The 25080-nt window shown below is 37.3% G+C and overlaps 1 protein-coding gene across 1 annotated transcript in view; it reads right to left on the minus strand.

Annotated features, from left to right (window-relative positions):
- Positions 1–25080, minus strand: part of MCTP1 (multiple C2 and transmembrane domain containing 1) — a 550845-nt gene that overhangs the window by 154175 nt on the left and 371590 nt on the right. Inside the window, exons 13-17 of the mRNA XM_065936796.1 lie at positions 10781–10883; positions 8918–9020; positions 8477–8578; positions 8035–8109; positions 5739–5858 (exon numbers count right to left, since the gene is read on the minus strand). Coding sequence (XP_065792868.1) covers positions 5739–5858; positions 8035–8109; positions 8477–8578; positions 8918–9020; positions 10781–10883 — 503 coding nt within the window. The remainder of the gene's footprint in view (positions 1–5738; positions 5859–8034; positions 8110–8476; positions 8579–8917; positions 9021–10780; positions 10884–25080) is intronic.

Consider the following 25080-nt stretch of genomic DNA (forward strand, 5'->3'; position numbering starts at 1 on the left):
AAGTGAGCTAGAGCAGCACTCCTCCAGAATTAGAGAAATCTAGTCAAAATGCTTTGTCCCATTAATATTTGATTTTAGCTAATTGTGATCAGTCCTAAAATTCAACTCACTTCAAAATTTTGGTCTTTGGTGGGGGGAGTATCACACAGTTGCAAGAATTTATTTGCAATGCTTTGTGAAAGGCACCACTTTAAAAAACTTATTTTTTCATTGGCTAATGCTTGAAAATAATTTCCTTCCATGGAATCTAGATAAATTTTGGAAAAATGCGTACTTTGAACATCAACTTAAAGTGCCAGCATGTTCATGTGAATTGGGCACGCAATCTACTTACTGAAAAGTGTAGTACTCGAATTTTCTAAGTGTCAATGGCCTCTGATGTTTTAATAGGAATTTTAGGCAACTTTGGAGGTATACAGTCTTCAAAAGCAATGAAATTCTGTATAGGCTTTCTCTTTCTCACACATTTATGAAGGAAATGCTTAATGTACCTTTAAAATTTGTATAAATTAAATCAGAAGTATTGTTTATAAACTTGGTAAGTACTTACATCAGAGGAAAGCATACATAAAGAAGGGTTGGCAAAAGGTCTTGGAAGTTTAGATTTACATAATTCTAGGAAAATTCAAGAATACATGGATAGGACCATCAGTTACAGATCATTTTACTTTAGTCTTGTTTCTGTGGTTTTCAGAGGTCCTTCTGTTTTGCTGATTTGGGGAGAAAACAAAAATTATGTCTGGAACATTTCCAATTTTTCTGCTGGCACTAAAAAAAAAAAAACAGTAGCAATAACAAAAACGTCTATAAAAATCATTTGAAAATTGCTATAGACCTGAAGCATAATTTTGTTGGTGTGGTATTATTGATGCCTCTTAAATTATTTAAACTAGAAATTTCTGTTGAAATTCAAAGTTACCTCCCATACAGCCAGTACAATCCCTCTCTATTGCTCAGTGAAGGCTAAGACTTGAATCTGAACTACGGGAGATCTAGACGTGTCTCTCTTTTCACATTAATGTTTCTTCTTAAGCGATGCTCCCTTTTCAGTCCTTGAACATGAAGGCCACTTAAAATGTTCTTATTATTTGTAATAACTTTTAGAAAAATCCACCTGCTGTTTAATAGCAGCAGGCTTTCTACACAGGAAGTGCTCCATAGGCTCCTGGGAAGCCTATTGTCTTCAGATCCTTGTACACCAGCCACATCGCCCCTGCAAGTTCGGTTCCTCCTTTGCTGGGCTTCCTCCTTTTTACTTTATTTTTTTTATCATTTGGCTACAGAGAGCTGCCTCATGTCATTCTTTGCATACATCATCTCTGGTTTTTCTCTTTTGCTGCATAATGGCCCCGCTTTGCTCAGAGTCGCTGTTGTCCCAAGTGTGATCCTTTCCTAAAAGCGGGATTGAATGAAGGTGGAGCTCAAATTATCTGGGAGCAAAGGAAAACCTGGCATTTGAAAAGGACCCAGAAAGGAAAGAGTAATGAACCAGAGTGGCCTCAATGAATTGCTGTAGAGGGAATTCTCAGTTTTGACACAAAAGGAATGCCTGGATACCAAGGAAAACCTAAGGGGGGGAAATCTCAGTAGGAAGCCTGCCTCGTCCGGCTGGTCAGCCTGGAGGGGTGAAGCCAGAAGCTCTCCAGATAGGAGGAGAAACATATGTATTTTATGAGTAATGGTTAAGCATTCAAACACGCCGTTTTGGAACACAAGGTACTTTGAGGAGCTGACATCCCTTCATAATTCACGTTCTCTAAGTAAAATATGTGTCTCCCTTTAGTTATTCTGTTAGGAATCGTGCTTTAAAGGCAGGAGGACATTTTTGATAATGCACATCTTAAACTTTTCATTAAACTACCAAATTTAAATTCTACCTTTTTGTGCACTCTGACATTTTTGTCTGGCATTTTCATTAATTTTGCGACATACATAAATGTAGCTGAAATGTTAACTGATCAATACTTTGTCTTCTCTCATGTAGCACTAGCGCTCCGTTCCCGAAGGACCACACAGCAGAACAGAAATTAAATGTGTAAAATATCAAATGTTAATGTTAAACACAGCGGCACTTACTGTATAACGACAGAAAAGGCTAAAACAATTCCAAATGGACAGATGGTACCACAAATTATCTACAATCCCATTTAAAGATTAAAGTTTGTCCTGTAAAATAATTCTTTGACGCACACTGAAGTGTGTCCTTTTACTGATAGCTCAGTTGTCCAATTATTTTTGTGCTCATTACAGTGAGAAATGACAGTATTGAAAAAGAGAATGCGCACTCTTTTTTTTTCCCCATGTTGCACCCACTGACATCCACAAGAACACAAATGTCTGGTCAAGAGCCTGATGAAAATTAAACCCAATTGATGAGACATTTACACGTCTACAATGGATGATTCCCAAAGACAAGCGTCCCTGCCTTCCACATCACATACGTATGTGTATGCTCTTCAGCATTCAATATTCATAGTAAAATTTAAAAACCTAATTCATGGCACACAGCAACAAGGACATTCCCAGGCACGTGCTTGCTTATATTTCATCCATCACCTTCCAGGCTGATTTCTCTTTCTAATAGAGGCAGCCGGCTTTGAACCTTCTACAGAACACACAGGTAGCACAAAAGAGATCAGGGCAGCTCTTCACCTGCATTTCTCACGCTTTCCACTGTAACTGACACTAGGACAAAAAGGACTGTTTTTCTGTTTAAATCTCACTACTTTGCATTTACTTTTGGATGCTAAATTAGAAAAGAAAAAGAAAACAGGATAGGAAAAAAAGGCACTTAAACATTATAAAGTTTACTGATCTGGGCCTAAAACCAAGCAGCATAATGGTACAAACGCATGTGCTCCATGAGGCAGCTGCATTTATGAAAAAGTGGGCCAAGTGGAACCAATATTATAATAATAGACCCGTGATCCATCAACAGGGAATGATGGGAACAATATGTTTGTAACAATGGGGTGCTGCTCATAGCTTCTCCTAATGGAAAGCAGTTCTTTTCAATAAACTGGCCTAAAAAGGCTCTGGTTATGCAATAAGATCTTTGAAACATTTCATTTTTAAGTACATCATTTAATATCTAGAAGATGAATAAAAATCCTACCACGGTGTTTTCTTTTTTCCTGAATCATTATGATGTTAAGATTACAAGGTACATATTTTAAAAGCTCTTTTGGAAAGGAAATAATATCTGTGTGGCTTTGAGCAAGGTACTTAACTTTTCCGTGCCTCAGCTTCTTCCTCTGCAAATCAGGAAAATAACAGTATCTACCTCAAATAAAGTTGCTGGGAATATTTAATTTATTAATGCACCAAAAGCACTTTCATGCTGTAGTGGCTGGAAAAGTATTTTGGCACGTAAATTTGTGATAGATATTGGGTTATCATTATATAAGGGTCTTTTTATATTAGAATTTAATCTGAGGTTAAAAGAGATGATGGATGGAGGATTATGAAATAGTTTAGAATTTAAATATAAGGTCTAGGAAAAATTACTAAAAGGCATTAAGATAAGCCTATTGTCATTTAATCACTAGCTTTATTAGAGCAAACTCTTATCTGTATGGAATCATTGAAGAAAGTTTCTCCACATAAGAAAAATATTTCAGACTGACTGAATTATTGGTTGGTCTACTGATTTAGACAGTCATTTACACCAGGAGCCTTCTAGGGCTAGATGCTCTGCAGGTGACGCTGGAGGGGCCCCCATTCTCCTGGAACTCCTAGGTCAGGTCCAGATAAATGAAGCAGGTTGTTGTTATTTGCTGTTTTAATGACATTCAACAGACTGAAATTCAATGCTTCTTTTTTTCAATGAAACCATTAATAATATTGCTTCTTCTCAAAATTACTGTTAGCATGTATTCACACTGTAGTTTCTGGCCCGTTTTTTCATCGTCGGTGTCAGGAGTCCCTTTTCCTACCTGTATTACGGCCTGCCCTGCCCCTCCTTCCCGAAAGTGTCTTGCATTCAAGGGGTTCAAACATCAAACAAACATCAAACAAACATCCTTGTTTCACAGGATCGAGTCTGTCAGAAGCTGACCGCCAGCTAAGAGAGAGATCAGTACCTTTCTTCCCCAGTGAATTTGGACTCCTGTACAGTGGAATTACTCAAGTGCTGTGTAGCTAGATTTCTCAGAATTTCACTGACTGGTAGATAAATATTTTTTCAACCAGTAGGAAATTGAGAGGAAAGTCCACCATCTTGGTTCATTGTACAGGAGAGACCTCTAGAAGCCAGACGAAGTTTGTGAAGACTTACATAAACACTGTATTACCGAAGTATCCAAAATGAAGCCTCCTGAACAAATGATACAATTATACAGGTTTCTCTGTTTTCAAATGTCATAAATAGCTATGAAACAAAGGAGAGAAACAAAGATGGCAGCATGACACTCTGGGTAGAATATTATTGTGTCTGCTATACGGCCCCCCGGAATCTGGACGTAATGGCATAAAATTCACACATAAACTCAACGTGATTTTTTTTCCCCTCATTAACATTAAAGTGCCTCTATGATGCTGAAAAACAACAACAAAGTTTGCTTAACAGTACTCCAGTGTATTTATCATGTGAAAGAGCTAAATAAAAGAATATTGAGAGAGGCAGATTTTCTTTTCTAAAACTTAATGATGATGACAGTTGCTTTCTTTAAGGAGACAACAACATGTCTATGGGAAGCAGGCTGCCTAACTTTCTGGTAACTCACAACACAAAGGGACGTCCACACTCTTTGTTCCATGTGCTCAGACATTAATGAAAGTCCCATACAAGGCCTGAGAGGAGGACAGAGCTCAAAGTGTTAAACTGATGTGCCTACACTCATTTGAATGGTAATACTAAAACGTTGACTTGTTACTATAATTAAAGCTCTTTTTGTAAGCCCCCCCAGATAAAGTCATAGTCTGTGAAACCTGCAAATATAAGGACACATAAGGGTACTCATATTCTAACAAGTATGACAATAAAATGAAAGATTTCAAAAGAACGACTCCACTTAAACTTCAGACTGAAATCCTGAATACGCAGAAATAATGTGAGAACAGAAAAATCTCAGCTGAAGCACAGAGGAAGAATTCTTTCAGAATTTCTAGCTTTGCAAGTTGGTCTCATCAGCAATTTTTAAATAACCAAAGTAAAAGGCCACGGGATGGATGCTGTCAGAGGACTCTGGAACTATCAAATTCTCACTCGTGCCTTTTTAAAAACTGGAAATCTCAGAAATAATAAAGCGTGTCTTACATAGGTAACATCCACTTCCAACCGTGATTCACATATTAAAGTATTACAACTAGCATTCTACTGCCAAAGATTTTCATATTTTGAAAAGCTATCTATAGGATAAATACAATTAAAATGAGGATGATCAAGATTCTTAATTTTGTTTTTGTTTAACACTAAGGACTTTTCTTGGCCCTGCTATTGGGCTTTGGGATTATGCAACATGTAAAATTTTACTTTTTAACTGTCACAGAGAAAATTACACATTGGCTGAGATGTCTTGTATTCCGGAAATCTGAGGCTGGGAGCGGGGATGGATTCTTGGACTCAGACCTTGAACAATCCATCAGGTTCCTGCCCACGGCAAATCTGCCCAGTCGAATCTCAAAATAGAAGTTACAAATGGCCACATTGACTTAACTATAACTAGAGCCACAGAAACAGGCAGCTATGATTACTGAATTTAATGAATAACAATGTAAGTAATACAGTATGATCATACCACAAAAGCAGCGAGGCTCCTTGGGGGTGAATCCCAGTCAAAGCAACTATTAACGTAGTATGCAGCATTTACGAGCACCATGACACAACGCTTCGTTCTGATAAAGTTCCTTAGCAGCAGCTGTAAAGGCAGATGAAAGCCATTATTAGAATTTGCAAGGCTGAAATTCATCAGATATGCCACAAAATTCTTCAAGTTTAGTGTGACTTAATATGAATTCAGAAAGTTAATAAAGTTGTAAGAATATACCAAGCAATTTGGTTCCCAAGTTAGAGGGAAAGAAGTTTATCTGGAGAAGGTGGGAAGAACTAAATTACAAGAGCAATTTCCAAGTTAAATATATTTGCATAGAGAGTACGATCATGCGAGTTGAGTTACCTCTGTTCAAAAGAAAAAAAAAATTTCCAACGATCAAAAACATTTTCTTTGACACTTAAAATGCTGAGAACTTTATATTTAAAAATTCTGAAATCCTGTGCTTTTAAAATTCTTTAAATGCTTTCATTTCAAGATATTTCAAAATGAAATTGCTAACTTGTGATGTTTTTATTGAGGGGCTTAGAAAAAACCTGCCAAGTATTGCTTTATTGTAGAAAAAATAATATTTTATCACCATTTCAGTAGGATCTCCTTTCTTCCTATCAGAGTCTCATGCCCCTTCTCTCTTTTCCCTCTCCCTCTCTCTCTTTCCCACAATAAATTTTACCCGCATTTCTCATTACTTTTTCCTAATTTTGGATTTAGGGAAAAATGTATGGCAACCAAGTACAAAATATTCCCTTAAAAAAGGTTTATGACAAGCTATTATATATAAAATATGCTACAAAAATATATTGTACAACACAAGAAATATAGCCAATATTTTATAGTAATGACAAATGGAACAAATCTTTAAAAATTGTGAATCACTATACTGTACACCTGTAATATAGAATATTGGGCATCAATTACACCTCAATAAAAAAAAAAGAGACAAAAATAAATTGTAGATATGGAACAAGATAAGAGGTATATGGAAATTTCTATAATTAAAGAATTTAAAACTAAGACATGGCTACAGCTGTTAAGACAAACAGCCCATACACTAGATATAGGTTCAAAAAATTAAATACAGTTATGTTAATAATTAATTATGTCTGCATGTTAATACTTTGCTACTTACAAGTATATTTCAATGCTAATCTGGTATTTTAAAGAAATAGCTATGTAAAGTTAACTGGGCTCATATGGAAAACATCTGCATATGTTATGTACATATAGAAACATGTACATGCTCAGCAGTTTAAACAAGTTAAAATTTCTTTCAGGCAAAATAAAAAGTGTCCCTATTTGTTTCCTTCTTGGCCCCTAATCACCTTTAAGAGTTTTAGTATTTTTAAATATAATTGTGGAAAAATGTAATCTGTATTTCCATTCAGATAGATATTACGCTTGTACCTCAGGCACAACTAAAGATTCCACTGTTTTTGGTGAAGTGATTGGAATAAAAACAAAGCACTTCTGGTCTTCTAATAGCACAGAAAATTATTAAAGATTTTAACACACACAGATGAATTCTGTAAACTATAGAGTCTCAAACATATTTTATTTTAGCTGTGTTAATTGGACTTTTAAAAGGGGAAACAGTGCTCTTTTCTTAACTTCATATCAAATCAAATTTAAAGCTACAAGTCTAATTACAAGATATCAAGTCTGAAATTCCTTCCTGATAGGAAAATCAGGGTTCCTGATTTTCTATTTCCTGAGCTAAAAATGACAATAAAAGTTCACTTCTAAAAGATCATAGTCAAAATCTAATTAACAGGACGGGCTCCCTTAAAAGATAGAGCCCCCTCTCTCGTGGATTAGAGGGAAGAACTCTACGCTGGGCTTGCTTTACATACACCTGCATCATACCTGTGGGTGGTCTGGACGTATATCTGAACCTCAGCTTTTGGTGTTCTCATTTACACATTCCATGGCAATCAAATTGTAGTTTATGTTCAAAATGATCATTCTTTTGCTAAAGCATGAATACACATCCATTCTATGCAGAGCCTACAGTATCCCCTTTCCTTTCTGACCACCCCCACTCAACTTAGTTTGGTATTGTCCTTGTTTGATCTTTCAAGGAAAAAAAAGGGAGAGAGGAAAAGAAAGGAGAAAAGAGCGAGCCAGTTCACATCAGCAGATGATCAAACATTCCACAGTCTTTCCCCACCCGCCCCACACCTCCAAAGTTTATTTGAATTTACATAGATGTTTTACAGATATAATCAGGTCTTCCCAGAGGGATTCATCTTTCCCTGCTGTTTACCTGTTTAGAGAGTCTGTTTTCCTCTTCGATGTACTTCTGTTCTTTGGGTATTAATGTTCGTAAGCTGGCTTTCACCTACACATCAACACATGTGTCTGTTATGGATGAATACATTACGAATGTTTACAAGTTTTTCATGCAGTTCAGTTTGCAATCATTGCTAAAGTTTCAAAGTCCTGGCTGCGGTTCCCGTAAAACACAAGTGTATACAGGGGCCCATGCATGCACTTCCACTCCTGCCTGGCCACAGAGCAGCCGCAGCGGCAGCCGCCAGCTACAGCAGCAAGCGAGGGGTGCCAGGCAGTGGCCCAGGCGTGTTCTCCAGGATACATCAAGGTTCAGAGAAAATGAGGGATGACAGAAATTCTCTACAAATCAGGAACAAAAGCTCTCATGAAACTGAACTCTTTAGCAGTACAAAAAAGCCAAAGTTAAGACTTACAGCATTAAAAATCACATCTATTTCAAGATAGATGACCCCCTTTGTTGGCGCTGTCAGCTGCTTGTTTTTCAAGACGTAGGCTTTCTGTTCACCATTTTGAATCTGCGGGAAAAGGACATGACAGCCGTCTGTCTGGCGGTCTCCACTGAATACACTCCCTCGGTGACCTCTGACCCCCAGCTGCTGAAACTGACAGAGAACCCAAAACAACTGTGGCAATTCTGACAAGTACCTGTTCATTACCAGGATCAAGTCTGTCAGGAGAAATTAACTATCATGGGATTCAACAGGGCCGTGAGTCGAGTATGTTAAAATTTTTAGTGTTCTTATTACAGACCTTGGTTGAGAAATGACAGATATAGAGCTGAGGGCTTTTTTTTTTTTTTTTCCTTCCTTGAGCAAAAGCAACACAGAGCCATGTGTCAGGTAAATGAAACTTACGGATAGCAAGGGTATAGCAACTTTGCCCAGAAAGTCAGCACTTCGATCCCGATCTTCATCATACACGGTCACTTCAAGAACTGAATGGATATCTTTAATGTTGCTGCAAAATAAATATATGTACGGGAAAAAAAAAGACTTCATCAGTGGGGAACAAGAACACAAATGCTTTTGAAAATTTAGATAGCTCCAGCTGATTCGGTGTATATGTGTTTTATGTATGCTATTTGCATATACACAGGGCAGCTTGGTATCTGACAGAATTTCCCACAATGCATCTTAGTAGACAGCAGTGATGGTTCTGTTATCTGGAACTTTGAATACAATTTTAATTTTAAGTTATAATTTTTCAATAAAACATAACTTCCATCTGGATGACCACAGAATAAATCACTGTTAAAAAAAAAAACCATCAATAAGCGGCACTGATTTTTTTAGACTTTTCCTTCTTCTCATTATTACAATAATTTCTATCTTCTTATAACTTCCACACAATTTCTATCTTCTTATAACTCCAAACTTATAACTCCCAGGTTTGATTTCAGCAAGAGTCACTGTATATTTTGTATCATTTGTCTTTTTTATTATAATTTTTATCCCCAGCTCTCATCAAAGTGCTAACTTATTTCTGTTAAGTTTACAGTAAAAATTAACTACACAAAATACAGAATGTAAAAAATGTAACATTGATAGCTATTGTCCCACCCTAGGATTTAGAAATTAAGTACTGCTCTATTATGTTCCAAAGACAACATATGCTAATAAACAACTGTGCAAGCTCTTCATATTTTTGTTTCTAGAAAAATAAGCCCCAATTGTTGACAGCATTTATTCTTTGATCAAACTGTTTACCAAGAAAACATGAATTAAGAGAAAACAAAAAATGAATATATTCATTACTGAAAGACTGCAGCCACATGTGAGAAGAGGCTTTATCAGAGCACAATCAATTAATGGCTTTGATAATAATCAAACCTATTCATTCAATTATGCATTCCAGAGAAAAACACTCTCCACAACCTTCTTAGGAGTGCAAGTCTCCGGACCAGGCTTTCATGTCTTATAAAAATGTGAAATTCCTTAAAGATAAATTGGTCAGATAATTAAATCTGATTAGTTACTGGATCTTAAGCAAGGACATTATAAGAAATTAATGAGGAATTTAGCAGTTTCTCATATACAAAAAAATAAAGCTATGTTAGAAAACTTTTAAGAAGTACTTCTATTTGGAGAGTTTTCCTTTGTTCCGAGTTCATTTCTAAAGCTCAGTTTAAAAAAAAAAAAACAAATTTAGGAGATACTACAGAGTAGCATTGGCAGCTTTTACAGTGAATGATTGGAAAGATTTACAAACTTTTTAAAACAAAAAGAAAATTAACTCAAAGGGTTTTTTCTTTTTTTGGGGGGGGGGCAAGTAGGACAGTACTTAATATTCTTATTGTGCTAAAATGAAACAAACCAAAACTAACACATCTGCTGAATCCGAGACTGGATTGTTTGCTGATTTGAGCAATGGAACAAACAGAGCTTTGTCCTCCTTGGTGTCAGTGCAATTGGGGAGAATTTCAATAGAAACTATAAAAGGAAGGAGCAGTATGGCAATTCAGTTAATGGGAGAAAAATCCTTAGTCAAAAAAATGCACAGCTTAAAAAAAAAATCTGTATAAACACACAAAAAAATGGCATAACCTTTCCCCAGGTTTCACGCTCAGGAAGGTAATGCAATTATGCAATTCACTATTGCTGGCAAAGGCAGGCCAGAGGCACTGAACTGTTAATCAGTTAAGAAAACACACAAAAATCTCAAAAATAAATATCATTTAGTATCATTCTTGAAGCAAGCTCAAGATAACCACTACTTACAATGTGAAGACTTTGTTCCACTCAGGGTTGAGATTTTTGTAGACAGTATGTGTTAGCAGCCTATCATTGTTCAGCTCAACCACACAAAATGGGTCACTTTTACCTACAAGAAATATGGGGGGAACAGTTTTAGTATAAATAGCACCCCCAGCTATCAGTATTGTGACCATGACCACATCTCTTTTCTAAAAAGTCTTACAGAAAACAGAAAATAAAGTACAATTTTAAAAATTGAAAAAACAAACAAACATTAAAATAGAATTAGATGTAACAGGATGATGTTAACAATTGTGATTCAGAGCAATTTGGAAAAAGTTCTAAAGCGCTAATTTATATAGCTACTTTGATCTGCAAATTTGGCTTTTACAAAAATAATACTGTAACTGCCAATTATGAGGGCAAATGTGATAAGTGCCCATCCCCAAATCAGGTTTTATTTAATTTAATAATCAGTTGAAAGGTTCAGCCCCTTCACTTTACATGCATAAAGTTGCATGTATTTTCCAACTCATCTGAGTCACTAGGAACTTGTAAAAGAAATTCCTAAACAAGTTTATTTTGGGAAAACTGCTATATTGCAGAACTACAATATTTTAATCCGACTAGATTCTCTTATGAAATATCTATGACATCAGAAAAAGGTAAATTAGACCCTCTGAGGCAGAAAAAATTCTGCCATTTGAAACTTAACCTCAACAAACCAATCTGCATGCTAAAGAGATGTATTTTTTTTGTCTACGGAGAGAAAAGGATTTGAAAGTTATCACATGTTTACAGCCACTCTATGCCACCATAGTCAAACCTCATCCATTTGGTAATTATATTTTGTGATGTCCTCAATATTTTTGTAATGTCATGTCTTATATTACAAGAACCTGTAAAGTCAGAGGCTCTATGGGGGCAGTATTAATGATATTAGTGCAGCATGTAATTTGTTTGATACCTTATACAAATGACAATGAAATCAATATTTAGACAAAGCTGTCCAGAGGTCATATCTTTTAAACGACAATATTGATTTAGACTACATAAGAGGTTAATGTGCATATTATTAACTTTAATGATAAAGAATAATTGTTTTAAATGCATTGTGAATTGTAGTCACAGTAGTTTACACTTCTGTGAAAGCTTAAATATCATTGAAGATTTTCCTATTAAAATTTAATAGGAAAGAATTCATTAGCTAGCAAGGACAGATAAGCTGTGTATTCCCACACAGCAGTGTATTTACTTTCCATATTGTAATTTTGAAAATGAGCTGTACAAACTTTGACTTACCTTTAACTTTGACTTACCTTTTAATTTACCTCTTTATTAATTTTACATTAAAAAAGAGATTTAATATGTGTGTGTTAGTGCGGTGACCTCATATAGCCCATGATAACTGCATAATTTAACATTATGGTAGTCTTTTCAATTTTTGGTCTTGGGATTAATTTTCAATAAAGAATAGAGAACTGAAAGTCTTTCAGGTCTGGTGAAAATTTCACCCCTGATTTAGGATCTGTATTTTTTTTCCCCCACATTCTTCACTCCTGTCCCCCTACCTGCTACCAACCTCATTTGTACCTTATACGTGCCATGAAAGATAGTATTCAAAAATTTTTGTTCATTAAAACACCTTATAGTAGGTTTTATTTGCCATGTTAACTTAATTTTGTCCCAGAGAATTTAGGTAAAAGCATGAAAAGTAGGTTAGTTTTCAATACCTTACTCTTAAGACTCATATTAAATATTGTCTTTCCACCTAGCTTTGTGCTGGGTGCTATGGTATGAACAAAAGAACACAGCACATAAACTACAACCTCAACTAGTTTATAAAAGGTTTGGAGAGAGAAAGTATCTATATATATACCAAGCAGAGAGAATATTAAAGCCATATTTATGATGAAATCTATGACAAAAGAATACCTACTTCACTTTCACTTTAGATGAAATGATAAACTTCAGAAACACTTAGAAGACAAGTATAACTCTCACACTTCCTTGGACCTCCTTGTAATTTTTCTTAAACACACATACATTCATATTAATCTTAACCAGTAAAAATAAGTACAAAAAAAATAGCACTTCTAAAAAAAAAAAAAAAAAAATAGCACTTCTTGGTATTTTTGTTCCCTCATTTTCACTTAATTTATTTTACTTCAATTGTTAATACTATTCTATTTCAATTAAGTTGGTTTTACTTGCCCTCAAATGATCACCAATGTGTGATAGATTCAGTCAAAACAACCACTTCTCCAATAACAAAACACAAGAACAAACTCTAGAGACTGAAATCTATGCTGAAAAAATTTACTTTAAACTTCTACGAACAAAGGATGAAAATGTTGACTTTTTTCCCATAGGAAATTATATTCAGTTGTGTAAGCAAAGAGTTGGACTCTACTGGGCAACTAAACAACAACAAGACTGAACATAATACTTTCAACCAACCCCATGGAAAGTCTCCCAAATCATCACCTTCTTTGTTACTGTATCCTTATTTGCTGACAACAGAAGACCTAGGTCAGTGGTTGGCCAAAGGATTAGAAAGAAACAAAATCTGTGCTTATTATTCATATTATTCATATTCTGCTAAGAAACTAATGTATTTATCAAACCCTATGTCTATGAGGTAGTGCAATCCATATTTTCTTGCTATTTAGTTGATTATTTCTCAAAACCATTTTAGGAAAAACCAGTATTAGTCATCTATCACCACATTACTTAACCCCTCAGTTACTCTTTTCTATCAGAATAAAGTTATTAAAGAACTAGAGACATTTCTACACCAAAAACAGTGCAAGAGTCTTCTAAAGCCACTTCTCAGTCATTTTGCTACTCAAACTTCCAGTGGCATACCATCAATGGCAAAGACATTCTCCTGTCAGCACCTACCTTATAACTTGAAATGGGCAAGGAATGTAATTTTTAAGAGACCATGTTAGACAATATGCAGAATAGAATGGTGATTACATTAAAAAAGAAAGCTTTTTGCTTAAGAAAGACCAAACATGTTTTGATTTATACTGATTTTTCCCAATCTGAAATCTATTATTCTTATGCTTACGGTCATACTAAAGACTATGATCAGTGACAGGAACTCATCCATGTACAGGCTATTTTCATTTTTCCAAAAACTTCTTCCCAAATTTAACCCACTTTTGATGTCTTTTCAGTATCTATTAAAATCCATGTTATATGGTATGTGTGTGTGTGTTCAGTTGCTTCAGCTGTGTTTGCCTCTTTGCAACTCTATGGACTGTAGCCCACCAGGCTCCTCCACCCATGAGATTCTCCAGGCAAGAATATTGGAGTGGATTGCCATGCCCTCCTCCAGCAGATCTTCCCAACCAGAGATCAAACCTGTGTCTCTTACATCTAACCTGCCTTGCATGCGGGTTCTTTACCACTGTGCCACCTGGGAAACCCATCATATGGTATGCCATATAGTTCTTCATCTCCAATCTCAAGTTCCTTAAAGTTCTCTACTTGAGCTATATATTTTGCATTCTCAAATATTCTAAGTACTTCCAGAGCTTGGGGCATGGCATTAAAGTCCAATGTGAAAGGCCAGTGGTCTGGGAAGAAGGGCCTAAACTTTGGAGGCAGAGCAAGCTGGGACTGAATACTCACTCAGGGACTCTGGGCCAGTTCCCATATCCCTTCAACAGTGACAGTAATGGTCCCTTGTTGATAATAGCTAGAATATAAGTAGTAAAATGTCTGGTATACTAGCAAGGGCCTCAATAAAATATAGCAATAATAAGGGCAATAATAATAGTTACTGTGATAATTGCAGGCATTTTCTGAGTTATTATAAGCTCAACATAATGTTTTCATTCATTTGCTCAAAAAATTTTATGATTCCTCTATGAGAAAGATGCTTTTATTCTTTATGTTTTACAGAGAGGAAACTGAGGCTGGATAATTATATAACTCACCAGGTCACACAGGTTGTAGTAAAACTATCATTTAAACTCAGGTTTGAAAACAATACGATGCTTAGAGCCCTTGATCTACCCCCTTAGTTGCTCAGTCATATCTGATTCTTTGTGACTCCATGGACTGTAGCCCGCCAGGCTCTTCTGTGTATGGGATTCTCCAGGCAAGAATACTGGAGTGAGTTGTCATTTCCTTCTCCAGGGGAGCTTCCTGACACAGTGATCGAATCCAGGTCTCCTGAATTACAGGCAGATTCTTTACCATCTGAGCCGCCAGGGAAGCCTCAACTGTGCCATATCTCAGTATTTAGTGAGTCACACCCATGGAAAGGCTGGGTAATGTCTTCTCTGTAGATTCATTTACTCAACAAATACTTATTGCTTACCATATACCAGGCATCTTCTATGTGCTGAGGACACAGACATGCATAAAACAACTTTAAAAACTGCTGAACTTGCAGAGTTTGCATTGGAGAAGACAGACAATGGATAAGAACATGTGAGAGCATTTAGAAAGTGAGAGTATTTTAGGAAGTGCTAAGTACTATAGAGAAGAAATAAGTTGAGAAGATCAGTGAGGAGGTAAGGAGTGCTGCAATGTATGTACAGTCTTAAAAAGGGCGGCCAGAGGAGGTCTCAGTGAGAGGTCTCAGTGAGAAAGCAACAAGCGGGCAAAGAAATGAAAGAGGCAAGAGAGTGACCCTTGGCCAGAGAAGTGACTGTGCCTGGTGCTTCCAGAAAGCCAGTGTGACCGGAGGAATGGATGGGGAGTGGAAAGGCGTAGTAGATGACACAGCTGGAGAGGCACAGGGAGGGTGGCCAGTCTCTGGAGGAGTTTGCTTTCATTCCAAGTGCTAGGGAAAGGTTTCGGCGGGATCTGGGTTTAGATGCAACAGAATCTGATGGCTGCCATTTGGAAAATAAGGTAGACAGGGGGCAATGAAGGAGACAGGGAGAAGAGTTAGTTAGGAGGATTTTACAATAAACCAGGTGACATAAAGTGATCAGATTCTGGATATAGGTTGATGGTAGAACCAACAGAATTTCAGATATCAATATTGAACAATCTATTATGCCTGATATTATTATTTGGAAATGGAAAACAATCTATTGAGCTTAGCCAAGTCAGTCTCCTTTTGCAAGGACAAGAAGTATTCAACAAAGTGCTCTGACTAGTTATTTCTAGACTCCAGAAGAGGAACATTTAGGTAAGACCATTTTATCTTTAGTTTCCATTCAACTTTTCTTTCTAAAAAGTTATGTTTTTACAGTTATCAGTGTGGATGCCAACATTAGGTCTTTACACACTATGCTATTTTTGACTAATTTAGAAAGTATCCTTCTGCCATTGCATGATTCAAGGACAATTAAAAATTAACAACAATTGCAACCAAAATAAGAGTAAACATACAATATTAAATACCATGAGTTTACTACTAGAAAGCCCGCATGACAGTTTTGTTTTAAAGAAGTGGCTACACATAGTTGATGTGCTTATCTGGTTTGCTAAATGATGCTTTAAATGACTGGCTTTTCAGTTCCTAAATTTTGCCATCTTGATTAGACGCCACTTAAACAAACAAAAACAATCACAGAAATACCAGTGATGGACCTAACCATTCATTATCTGCTTAATTATTCCTTCTTTTCATCCTTTTGTCATTCTGGTTAGACCCTGTGACGGCTGCTTTGGTTGCTGAGGGTCCAGGAGGAGGGGCATTGAGTACAGGATGCCGCATTGATGTCTAAGCAAAGTGCACAGTACTTTGCAAAGCTCTAGAGAGCGAAGCAGAACTGGCTCCTGTTATCGTTTTATTGGATACCACCAGGCTAGAAGAGCAAGGAATGAAGGCAGCATCCAAAGTTGCAGTGTATTTTGTTTCCAGGCTTTTGGGGCTATTTGAAGAGCATGCGTGTATGGGAACAAAGATTATATAATTTCTTGTTCCCCTCTTACTCATTCTTGTCGGAAGACTAAAGCAGACCTGTGGGTACCAAGCGGCTCTCCCTTAACTTGCACTATTTTAGCTAAAAAGTGCCCATCCCTCTCCTTTCCAGCGCAGGAAACTGGAGGTTTTGGTTTGGATGCAAGATAGAAATTGCAGCAGTGCAGGATGAGGTTGGGGCAGGGGGGTTGCCTGTGTTACCCACCATGACAGCTAGAAGAGAATCGTCACCTTCTTTGAGAGCATGGCCATTTTCCACTCAATGATTTCTAGATAGTTGCAGGAGCACATTTTGAAGCTATTCATTACTTATTGAGTGTCTGCTTGCCTCTCCCCAGAATTCTAAGTATGATTAAGGCATAGTCTGAAAACCTAAGACAGCTCTAAGAAACGAGTATTAATCTAAAATAAAACAAATGGGTTAAAGCAGCCCTTAGCCCATTTAAAAAAAAACAAAAAACAAAAAGACACGGTCCAGCTCTCAAAACACACACAATTTAGTAGGCACAACAGACACATAAATATACAATAATAATGCAGGGTTGTGAGTGCTATAATAAAGGTGAGTAAAGAATGCAAAGGAAGTGTATCATCCTCTAAGTCTAGAACAGGAAGGGGAAAATAAAATGAAGATTTCCTGATGGAGATGACTCTGGTGATCTATGGTGATTACACCTCTCTGTCACCAGCAATTTTAGAAGTGAAGGACTTTAAGATTTGTGCTAAGGAATATTTAGTTTAAATCTTTTTGTATATCCCTTTAATAGGGTCTCTTTAATAGGGTAACACAAATCCTAGATCTATATTATATAACAAGTATAATACGGGAGTGGGTTGCCATTTCCTACTTCAGGGGTTCTTCCCCATCCAGGGATCAAACCCATATCTCTTGCGTCTCCTGAATTGGCAGGTGGCTTCTTTCCCACTGGGCCACCTGGGAAACCCATGAGATAGATACTTACAAATATTGTTAGGACTGACGCATTTCTCCATAATCTGGTTTAATACTAAGGGCTATCTTTTTTTTTTCCTATGAAATTTTATAAGGAAGAAAATCTCCCAAGAGAATTAAAATTAGGAGTAGACTATTTCACCTTGACTCATAAAAATAAACCTGTAACAGATTTTGAAGCATCTACTGTATTACTTCAACTCTTCTTATGGTGGAAAGACATTTCTATAACCATAAAAATAAACGTCAGGAAAGTCTCCAATGGGCATCTCTTCTGGCAATCTTCAAACCGGCAGTCAGGGTTAGACAGGGTGTGCTGACTGGCTAATTCCCTCTCACTCCTAGCCCTGGCTCTCTGAGGTCACCACACTGACATATTTACAAAGAAGTGTGGGAAAGTCAGCACCACCCCTGTTTTGCGGGCAAGCAGATGACTCCAGTTCATGCAGACAACTGGTTTGAGCATTGAGGCCACTCAAGAGATACTGAATGATATTCCTGCCCCCAGAATAGAAGGTCAATCCCAATCCATCAGTGGTGGGCTGTGTCCAAGGTCATTTGGCTGCTGACAAGGAGCACCGTTTGCGGGGTGTGATGTGTTATAAAAATGTGTGTGTGTGGAGGCCCTTTGACCACCTCTTTGTTGGCATGTCTCTGAAAAGACAGCGGCTTTCAGTAGCACTGAAAGCAATTCATACCACAGGGGCCTTTTATTTGGGGATACCTGGCACAAATCAAGCTCATTGGTTTGACGTCCTCAGTTGCCACAACTCGAAATGGTTATAATTAATCTTAAAAATTATAATCAAGGTTGCCATCTTTTTATAAACTGGAATTAAGTCCTAGCATATAACAATGTTACAGCTGAGGGAACCCCACAGAATTCACCAAAATAAAGAGCAGCTTACATTGGAGGCATCTTCCAATCCTCTCCTTATCACTGGAGGTGAGACTTTGACCTTAGCTTTTTTCATTGACTGACTTCAGTATGTTTTAAACGTCTGGTTGGTATAATTACACTAGCTGACCCTCTTCACTAGGTTCCCACTGGGTCTGCCTCTGGATTGAGTAATAATAATAGGGCTTCTCTTTTCTTAGTTAAGTCATGAAGCAGGTGTCATAGTGGCAGAAAAAAATAGGCCCTCTAATTTTGTGATTCTTGGTCCACTAGGTCTTTCCTCATATTGAAGATTTTGTAATGCCCTCCTCTCACTATTCTGAAATATAATAAAACCAACCCATAAGTGATTTCAACATTTAATATGATGCTTTAATGCTATTATTCAGAGGACTAAATAGAAAGTTGTATACAACTAAGTCATGCATTTATTTATTTAACAAATTTTTATTGTTAAAAGATTTATTCAACAAATATTTATTGAGTATCTACTCTTTGCCAGGTCATGAAGGAACTGGCTACCCACTCCAGTATTCTTGCCTGGAGAATCACATGGACAGAGAAGCCTGGTGGGCTGGAATTCATGGGGTCACAAAGAGTTGGACATGACTGACTGATTCACAGATGAAAAGCAAAATAAGGTCTCTGCTTTCCTGGAGCTTGCTTGCAGTGGGGAGGGAGGAGAAAGAGGATGGATATTGAACATAATTAATAAGTAGAATATATTGTATGCTAGAGTGATGTATGTTAGCAGAAAACAGAAAAGATAGAGCCAGATAAGAGGTCTGAAGAGTGTGGGGGAAGGTCACAGTTTACATATTTAATTATGGTGTCTGGAGTATACCTCATTGGTAAGGGGAGCCTAAGCAAAGGACTGAAGGAAGTGAAGAAGTAACTAAGCGAATATCAGGAGAAAAGTGCTCCAGGCAGTGGGAGGAGCCACAGAAAAAGTCTGGTGTCCTCTGGGACTCTGATAGCGGGGCACAGTGAGCAACAGGAAGAATAAACATGTCAGAGATGTAACAGGGAACCGGGTCATGAAGTACCTTGGAGGTAATTCTAAGGTCTTTGGTGTTAAGTGGCAGCCATCAACAAGACTTGAGTTAATAATATATATTTAAGGGTGCAATCTAGAGTCAGATAATCATGAAACAGATTTTAAAGTTATACTAGTGTCTATATTTAGTCATGCAGGACATGGGACAATTTTTGCTATTTATGTCTAGTTATCTATTAGTGTCACTATTTATTACTGTCTAATTTTTTAAAAGACAGTTAGTATCCCCAACACCCAATACAAATAGTCCTCCCCAATCATTATGACAACTTAATTTCCCTACAAATTTCTAAAATACCAAAGGGGCAATACTGCCATCTCCCAACTGAGGATCATTTCCCTACAGCAACAGTTTTTAAACATTTTGGTTTCAGGAAATCTTAAAGGTTACTGAAGATCTCAAAGAGCATTTTTTGTGTGTGGGTTATATCTATCAAAATTTACCATTTTTAGAAATTAAAATTGAGAATATGTTAAGACATACTGTGTTCTTGGGATGAAAAAATTGTTAAAATGACCACACTACCCAAGTCAAGCTACATATTCAACATAATCTCTGCCAAATGACCCAATCAAAAAGTGGGCCAAAGAACAAAACAGACATTTCTCCAAAGAAGACATACAGATGGCTAACAAACACATGAAAAGATGCTCAACATCACTCATTATCAGAGAAATGCAAATCAAAACCACAATGAGGTACCATTACACGCCAGTCAGGATGGCTGCTATCCAAAAGTCTACAAGCAATAAATGCTGGAGAGGGTGTGGAGAAAAGGGAACCCTCTTACACTGTTGGTGGAAATGCAAACTAGTACAGCCACTGTGGAGAACAGTGTGGCGATTTCTTTAAAAACTGGAAATAGAACTGCCATATGACCCAGCAATACCACTTCTAGGCATACACACTGAGGAATCCAGATCTGAAAGAGACACGTGCACCCCAGTGTTCATCGCAGCACTGTTTATAATAGCCAGGACATGGAAGCAACCTAGATGCCCATCAGCAGACGAATGAATAAGGAAGCTGTGGTACATATACACTATGGAATATTACTCAGCCATTAAAAAGAATTCATTTGAATCGGTTGTAATGAGATGGATGAAACTGGAGCCCATTATACAGAGTGAAGTAAGCCAGAAAGATAAAGAACATTACAGCATACTAACACATATATATGGAATTTAGAAAGATGGTAATGATAACCCTATATGCAAGACAGAAAAAGAGACACAGATGTACAAAACAGACTTTTGGACTCTGTGGGAGAAGGTGAGGGTGGGATATTTCGAGAGAACAGCATCGAAACATGTATATTATCTAGGGTGAAACAGATCCCCAGCCCAGGTTGGATGCATGAGACAAGTGCTCAGGGCTGGTGCACTGGGAAGACCCAGAGGGATGGGATGGGGAGGGAGGTGGGAGGGGGGATCGGGATGGGAAAAAAAAAAAAGAAAAGAAAAAAAATATATAATCTCTGCCAAAATACTAAAGACATTTTTCACAGAACTAAAACAAATAATTTTAAAATATGAATGGAAACACAAAAGAGCCTAAATAGCCAAAACATTCTTGGGAAAGAAGAACAGACCTGAAAGGAATCACGCTCCCTGATCTCAGACTATATTACAAAGCCACAATAATCAAAATAGTATAATAGTGGCACAAAATAGACACATAGATTAATGGAACAGAATACAGAGCCCAGGAATAAACTCAATTACTTAGGGTCACTTAATCTATGACAACAGAGGCAAAAATATACAATGGAGAAAGACAGTCTTGAAGAGTGCTGGGAAAACGTGTACAATGAGATTAGAACACTTCCTCACACTGTATACAGAAATAAATGCAAAATGGATTACAGACCTAAATGTAAGACTGAAAACTCTTAGAGGAAAACATAGGCAGAACAGTGTTTGACATAAATCATAGCAACATTGTTTTTTGGATCTGTCTTCTAAAGTCAGGAAGTAAAAGCAAAAATAAACAAATTGGACCTAATTAAACTTCATTTCTTTGGCATAGCAAAGGAAACCATTGACAAAACGAAAAGTCAACCTGCTGAATGGAAGAAAATGTTTGTAAATGATATGACTGTTAAGAAGTTGATATCCAAGATATATTATCATCTTATACAACTCAATTTAAAAAAGAAACCTGATTAAAAAATGAGCAGAATATCTGAATAGACATTTTTCCAAGAGGAAAGGCAGATGGCCAATAGGCATATGGAAAGATGGCCAACACTGCTAATCATCAGGGAAATACAAATCAAAACCATAATTAGATACCACCTCACACCTGTCATCATTTCTGTAATCAAATGTAGAGGAACGTAATCAGGATGTAGAGGAAAAAGAACTCTCATATACTGTCGTTTGGAATTTAAACGGGTACAGTCAGGATTCTACTGGTGGCCCAGTGGCTAAATCTCTCTAACTCTCAATACAGGAGACCTGGGTTCAATCCCTACTCAGGGAGCTAGATAGAGCTTGCCACAACTCAGACCTGGTGCAGCCAAATAAATAAACAAACTGGTATAGCCATTCTGGAAAATAATATGGAGGTTTCTCAAAAAACTAAAAACATAACTTTTCCGTATGACCCAGCTATTCCACTCCAGGTAATATAGCTGAAAAAAATCAAACCACTAATTTGAAAAGATACGTGTATCCCCATGTTAATGGTAGAATTATTGAAAATTGCCAAGATAGGGAAGCAAACTAAGTGTCCATCAACAGATGAATAGATAAAGAAGTTGTGGTACACAGTGGAATGTGGTACACTATTTGGCCATAAAAAGGGAGGAAAATTTTGCCACTTGTGGCAATGTGAATAAACTTGGAAGGTATTATGCTAGGTGAAATAAGACAGAGAAAAACAAATACTGTATGATATCACATATGAAATATAAAAAATACAGCAAACTGGTGACTATAACAAAAAAGAAACAGATTCATGGATACAGAGAATAGATAAGGGTTTATCAGCAGTGAGAGGGAAGGGGGCAGGGGCAATGTAGAGAGAGAGGTATAAACTATCAAGTATAAAATAAGCTACAATGAGGTATAACACAGGGGACACAGCTAATATTTTAGAATAATCATAAATGGAGCATAACCTTTAAAAATTGTGAATCACTATATTATACACCCTTGGACTGCAAGGAGATCCAACCAGTCCATCCTAAAGGAAATAAGTCCTGAATATTCATTGGAAGGACTGATGCTGAAGATAAAACTCCAATACTTTGGCTGCCTGATGCAAACTGACTCATTGGAAAAAACCTTGATGCTGGGAAAGATTGAAGGCAGGTGGAGAAGGGGATGAGAGAGGATGAGATGGTTGGATGGCATCACTGACTCGATGGATATAAGTTTGGGTAAACTCCGGAGTTGGTGATGGACAGGGAGGCCTGGCACGCTGCGGTTCATGGGGTCTCAAAGAGTCGGACATGACTGAGCGACTGAACTGATAGTGTACACCTATAAATTACATATTACATCAACTATACTTGAATTAAACAATAAGAGATATTCATTTGGAAATAATAATAAATTCATGACATGTTAACATTAGAGTGATCAAATATTATGTAGCATTTGAAAAATTCCATTGTACACTCATGAGAGAATGACAGTGAGAAAAAGCAAATAACATCTCAGTATTATTTATAAAAGAATTTTGACTTCACAAATCCCTAAATGGGTCTTAGGATTTCCTAGAGGTTCCTGAGCTACACTTTGAGAGCCATGACTAAGAGCAACAGAAATAAAGTTTAATGTATATATGAATTTATTTCCCTTGGGATCTAGTGCCATGCCAAGTCACTTCAGTTGTTTCCGACTTTTATCAACTCCATGGACCGTAGCCCTACAGGAGCTTCTGTCCATGAGATTCTCCAGGCAAGAATGCTGGAGTGGGTTGCCATTTCCTCCTCCAGGGGTTCTTCCCAATGCAGGGATCAAACTCGAGTCTCTGCATCACAGGCAGATTCTTTACTATCTGAGCCACGAGGGAAGCTCAAATGAAAGGTGTTCAGTCGTGTCCAACTCTTTGTGACCCCAAGGACTACAGAGTCCATGGGATTCTCCAGGCCAGAATACTAGAGTGGGTAGCTGTTCCCTTCTACAGGGGATCTTCCCAACCCAGGGATCGAACCCAGGTTTCCTGCATTACAGGCGAATTCTTTACCACCTGAGCCACCAGGGAAGCCCAGGGATCTACAAGCAGATGCGAAAGAATATTTATAGTATCCTGTAAAACTAGCTGCATTCTTGAGTGCTAGAAGTGAACCATCTTGATATATGCTGGGGAGCCCAAAATTTATAATAGAAGAATGGGAAACAAGACAGACAAGAAACTGGGAAATAAAGACAAAGGAGACTATGGGCTTTATAAAATAAGGAGAGGCAGTAGAGAAGTTGTGTCTAAACCTTCAAGAGTTTAAATAAATTATGGCAAAAACACTTAAAAGACTTTATTTTCAATTAATATTTAACAAGAAACTGCATGTATCTGACTTGCTGTTAGATTAGAAACACAAAAGTTGTTTGGCCTAAAATAAATGTAAAAACATATCATGAACTCCTCTGTTTTTTCAAGTCCTTATAGACACTTTAGGACCTTCAGTAAATATATATTCAATTAGATTCTGCACAGAAAAGTATGGGGTTTCAGATGATTATCTGAATAATTCACATAAGTGAATTAACTAGCTGGAGAGGTCTTTTGCAATGGAATAAAATTCTTTAGATTTTAAAAAAGTAAAAATCATATTAGGTGATTAAACCTTTTTATATTTTTAGGTGATAACACTGAAAATTGCCACCTGTCAGGCCTTTGTCTTTAGAATGAGATCTTTCTTTTTATTTCTCATCTACATAATATCTACTCATTCAGGGGTCTGCTCCTCATCTTGGCACCTACTGCAGGATCTAGCAGGATCTCAGATCCTGACGGCCTGGGAGAGAAACCTTAGAGTCCAAGTCCGAAAGCTCCTCTAGGACTTGAAGCCCCCTCTGTAACCAGGTGGTGATACCGACCAGGCGTCAATGGCTCCAGTGATGGGGAATCACTCCTTCCACAGGAATATTCTGATCCATTTTTGGGCAATTATAAATTAGGGGGAATGCTTCTTTGCATTTTGTCTCTCTGGAGCTTTTGTCTAAGTTTAAATGAAACAAGGGCCGAAAAAGAGGGATAGCATTTGTCACTGAGATGATGTGGTTTGTGTTTGTCATCTGCCCTCTTGCACTGGAGAGTGCGGATGGCTTGCTGAGCATCTATTCTATTCCTAGTGTATCTCTTCCTGAAACCAGAGAAGCCACAAAAGCCAAAGTGGCATTTCCTGACTTCTTTGCAAACTGGGGTTGCAGATGTGATTCAGGTCGCATCGATCAGAGGTATCTGCCTGAGATCTGACACTAGAACTCAGTTCTCCGAGAGGGTGAACTGCTCACAGAGCGAGCGGGAGTGGTGTAGGCTGTCGTCACAGTGCCTTCCCCACAGGCTCAT

Source organism: Muntiacus reevesi, chromosome 1, assembly GCF_963930625.1.
Source record: "Muntiacus reevesi chromosome 1, mMunRee1.1, whole genome shotgun sequence".
Taxonomy (NCBI): Eukaryota; Metazoa; Chordata; class Mammalia; order Artiodactyla; family Cervidae; genus Muntiacus; species Muntiacus reevesi.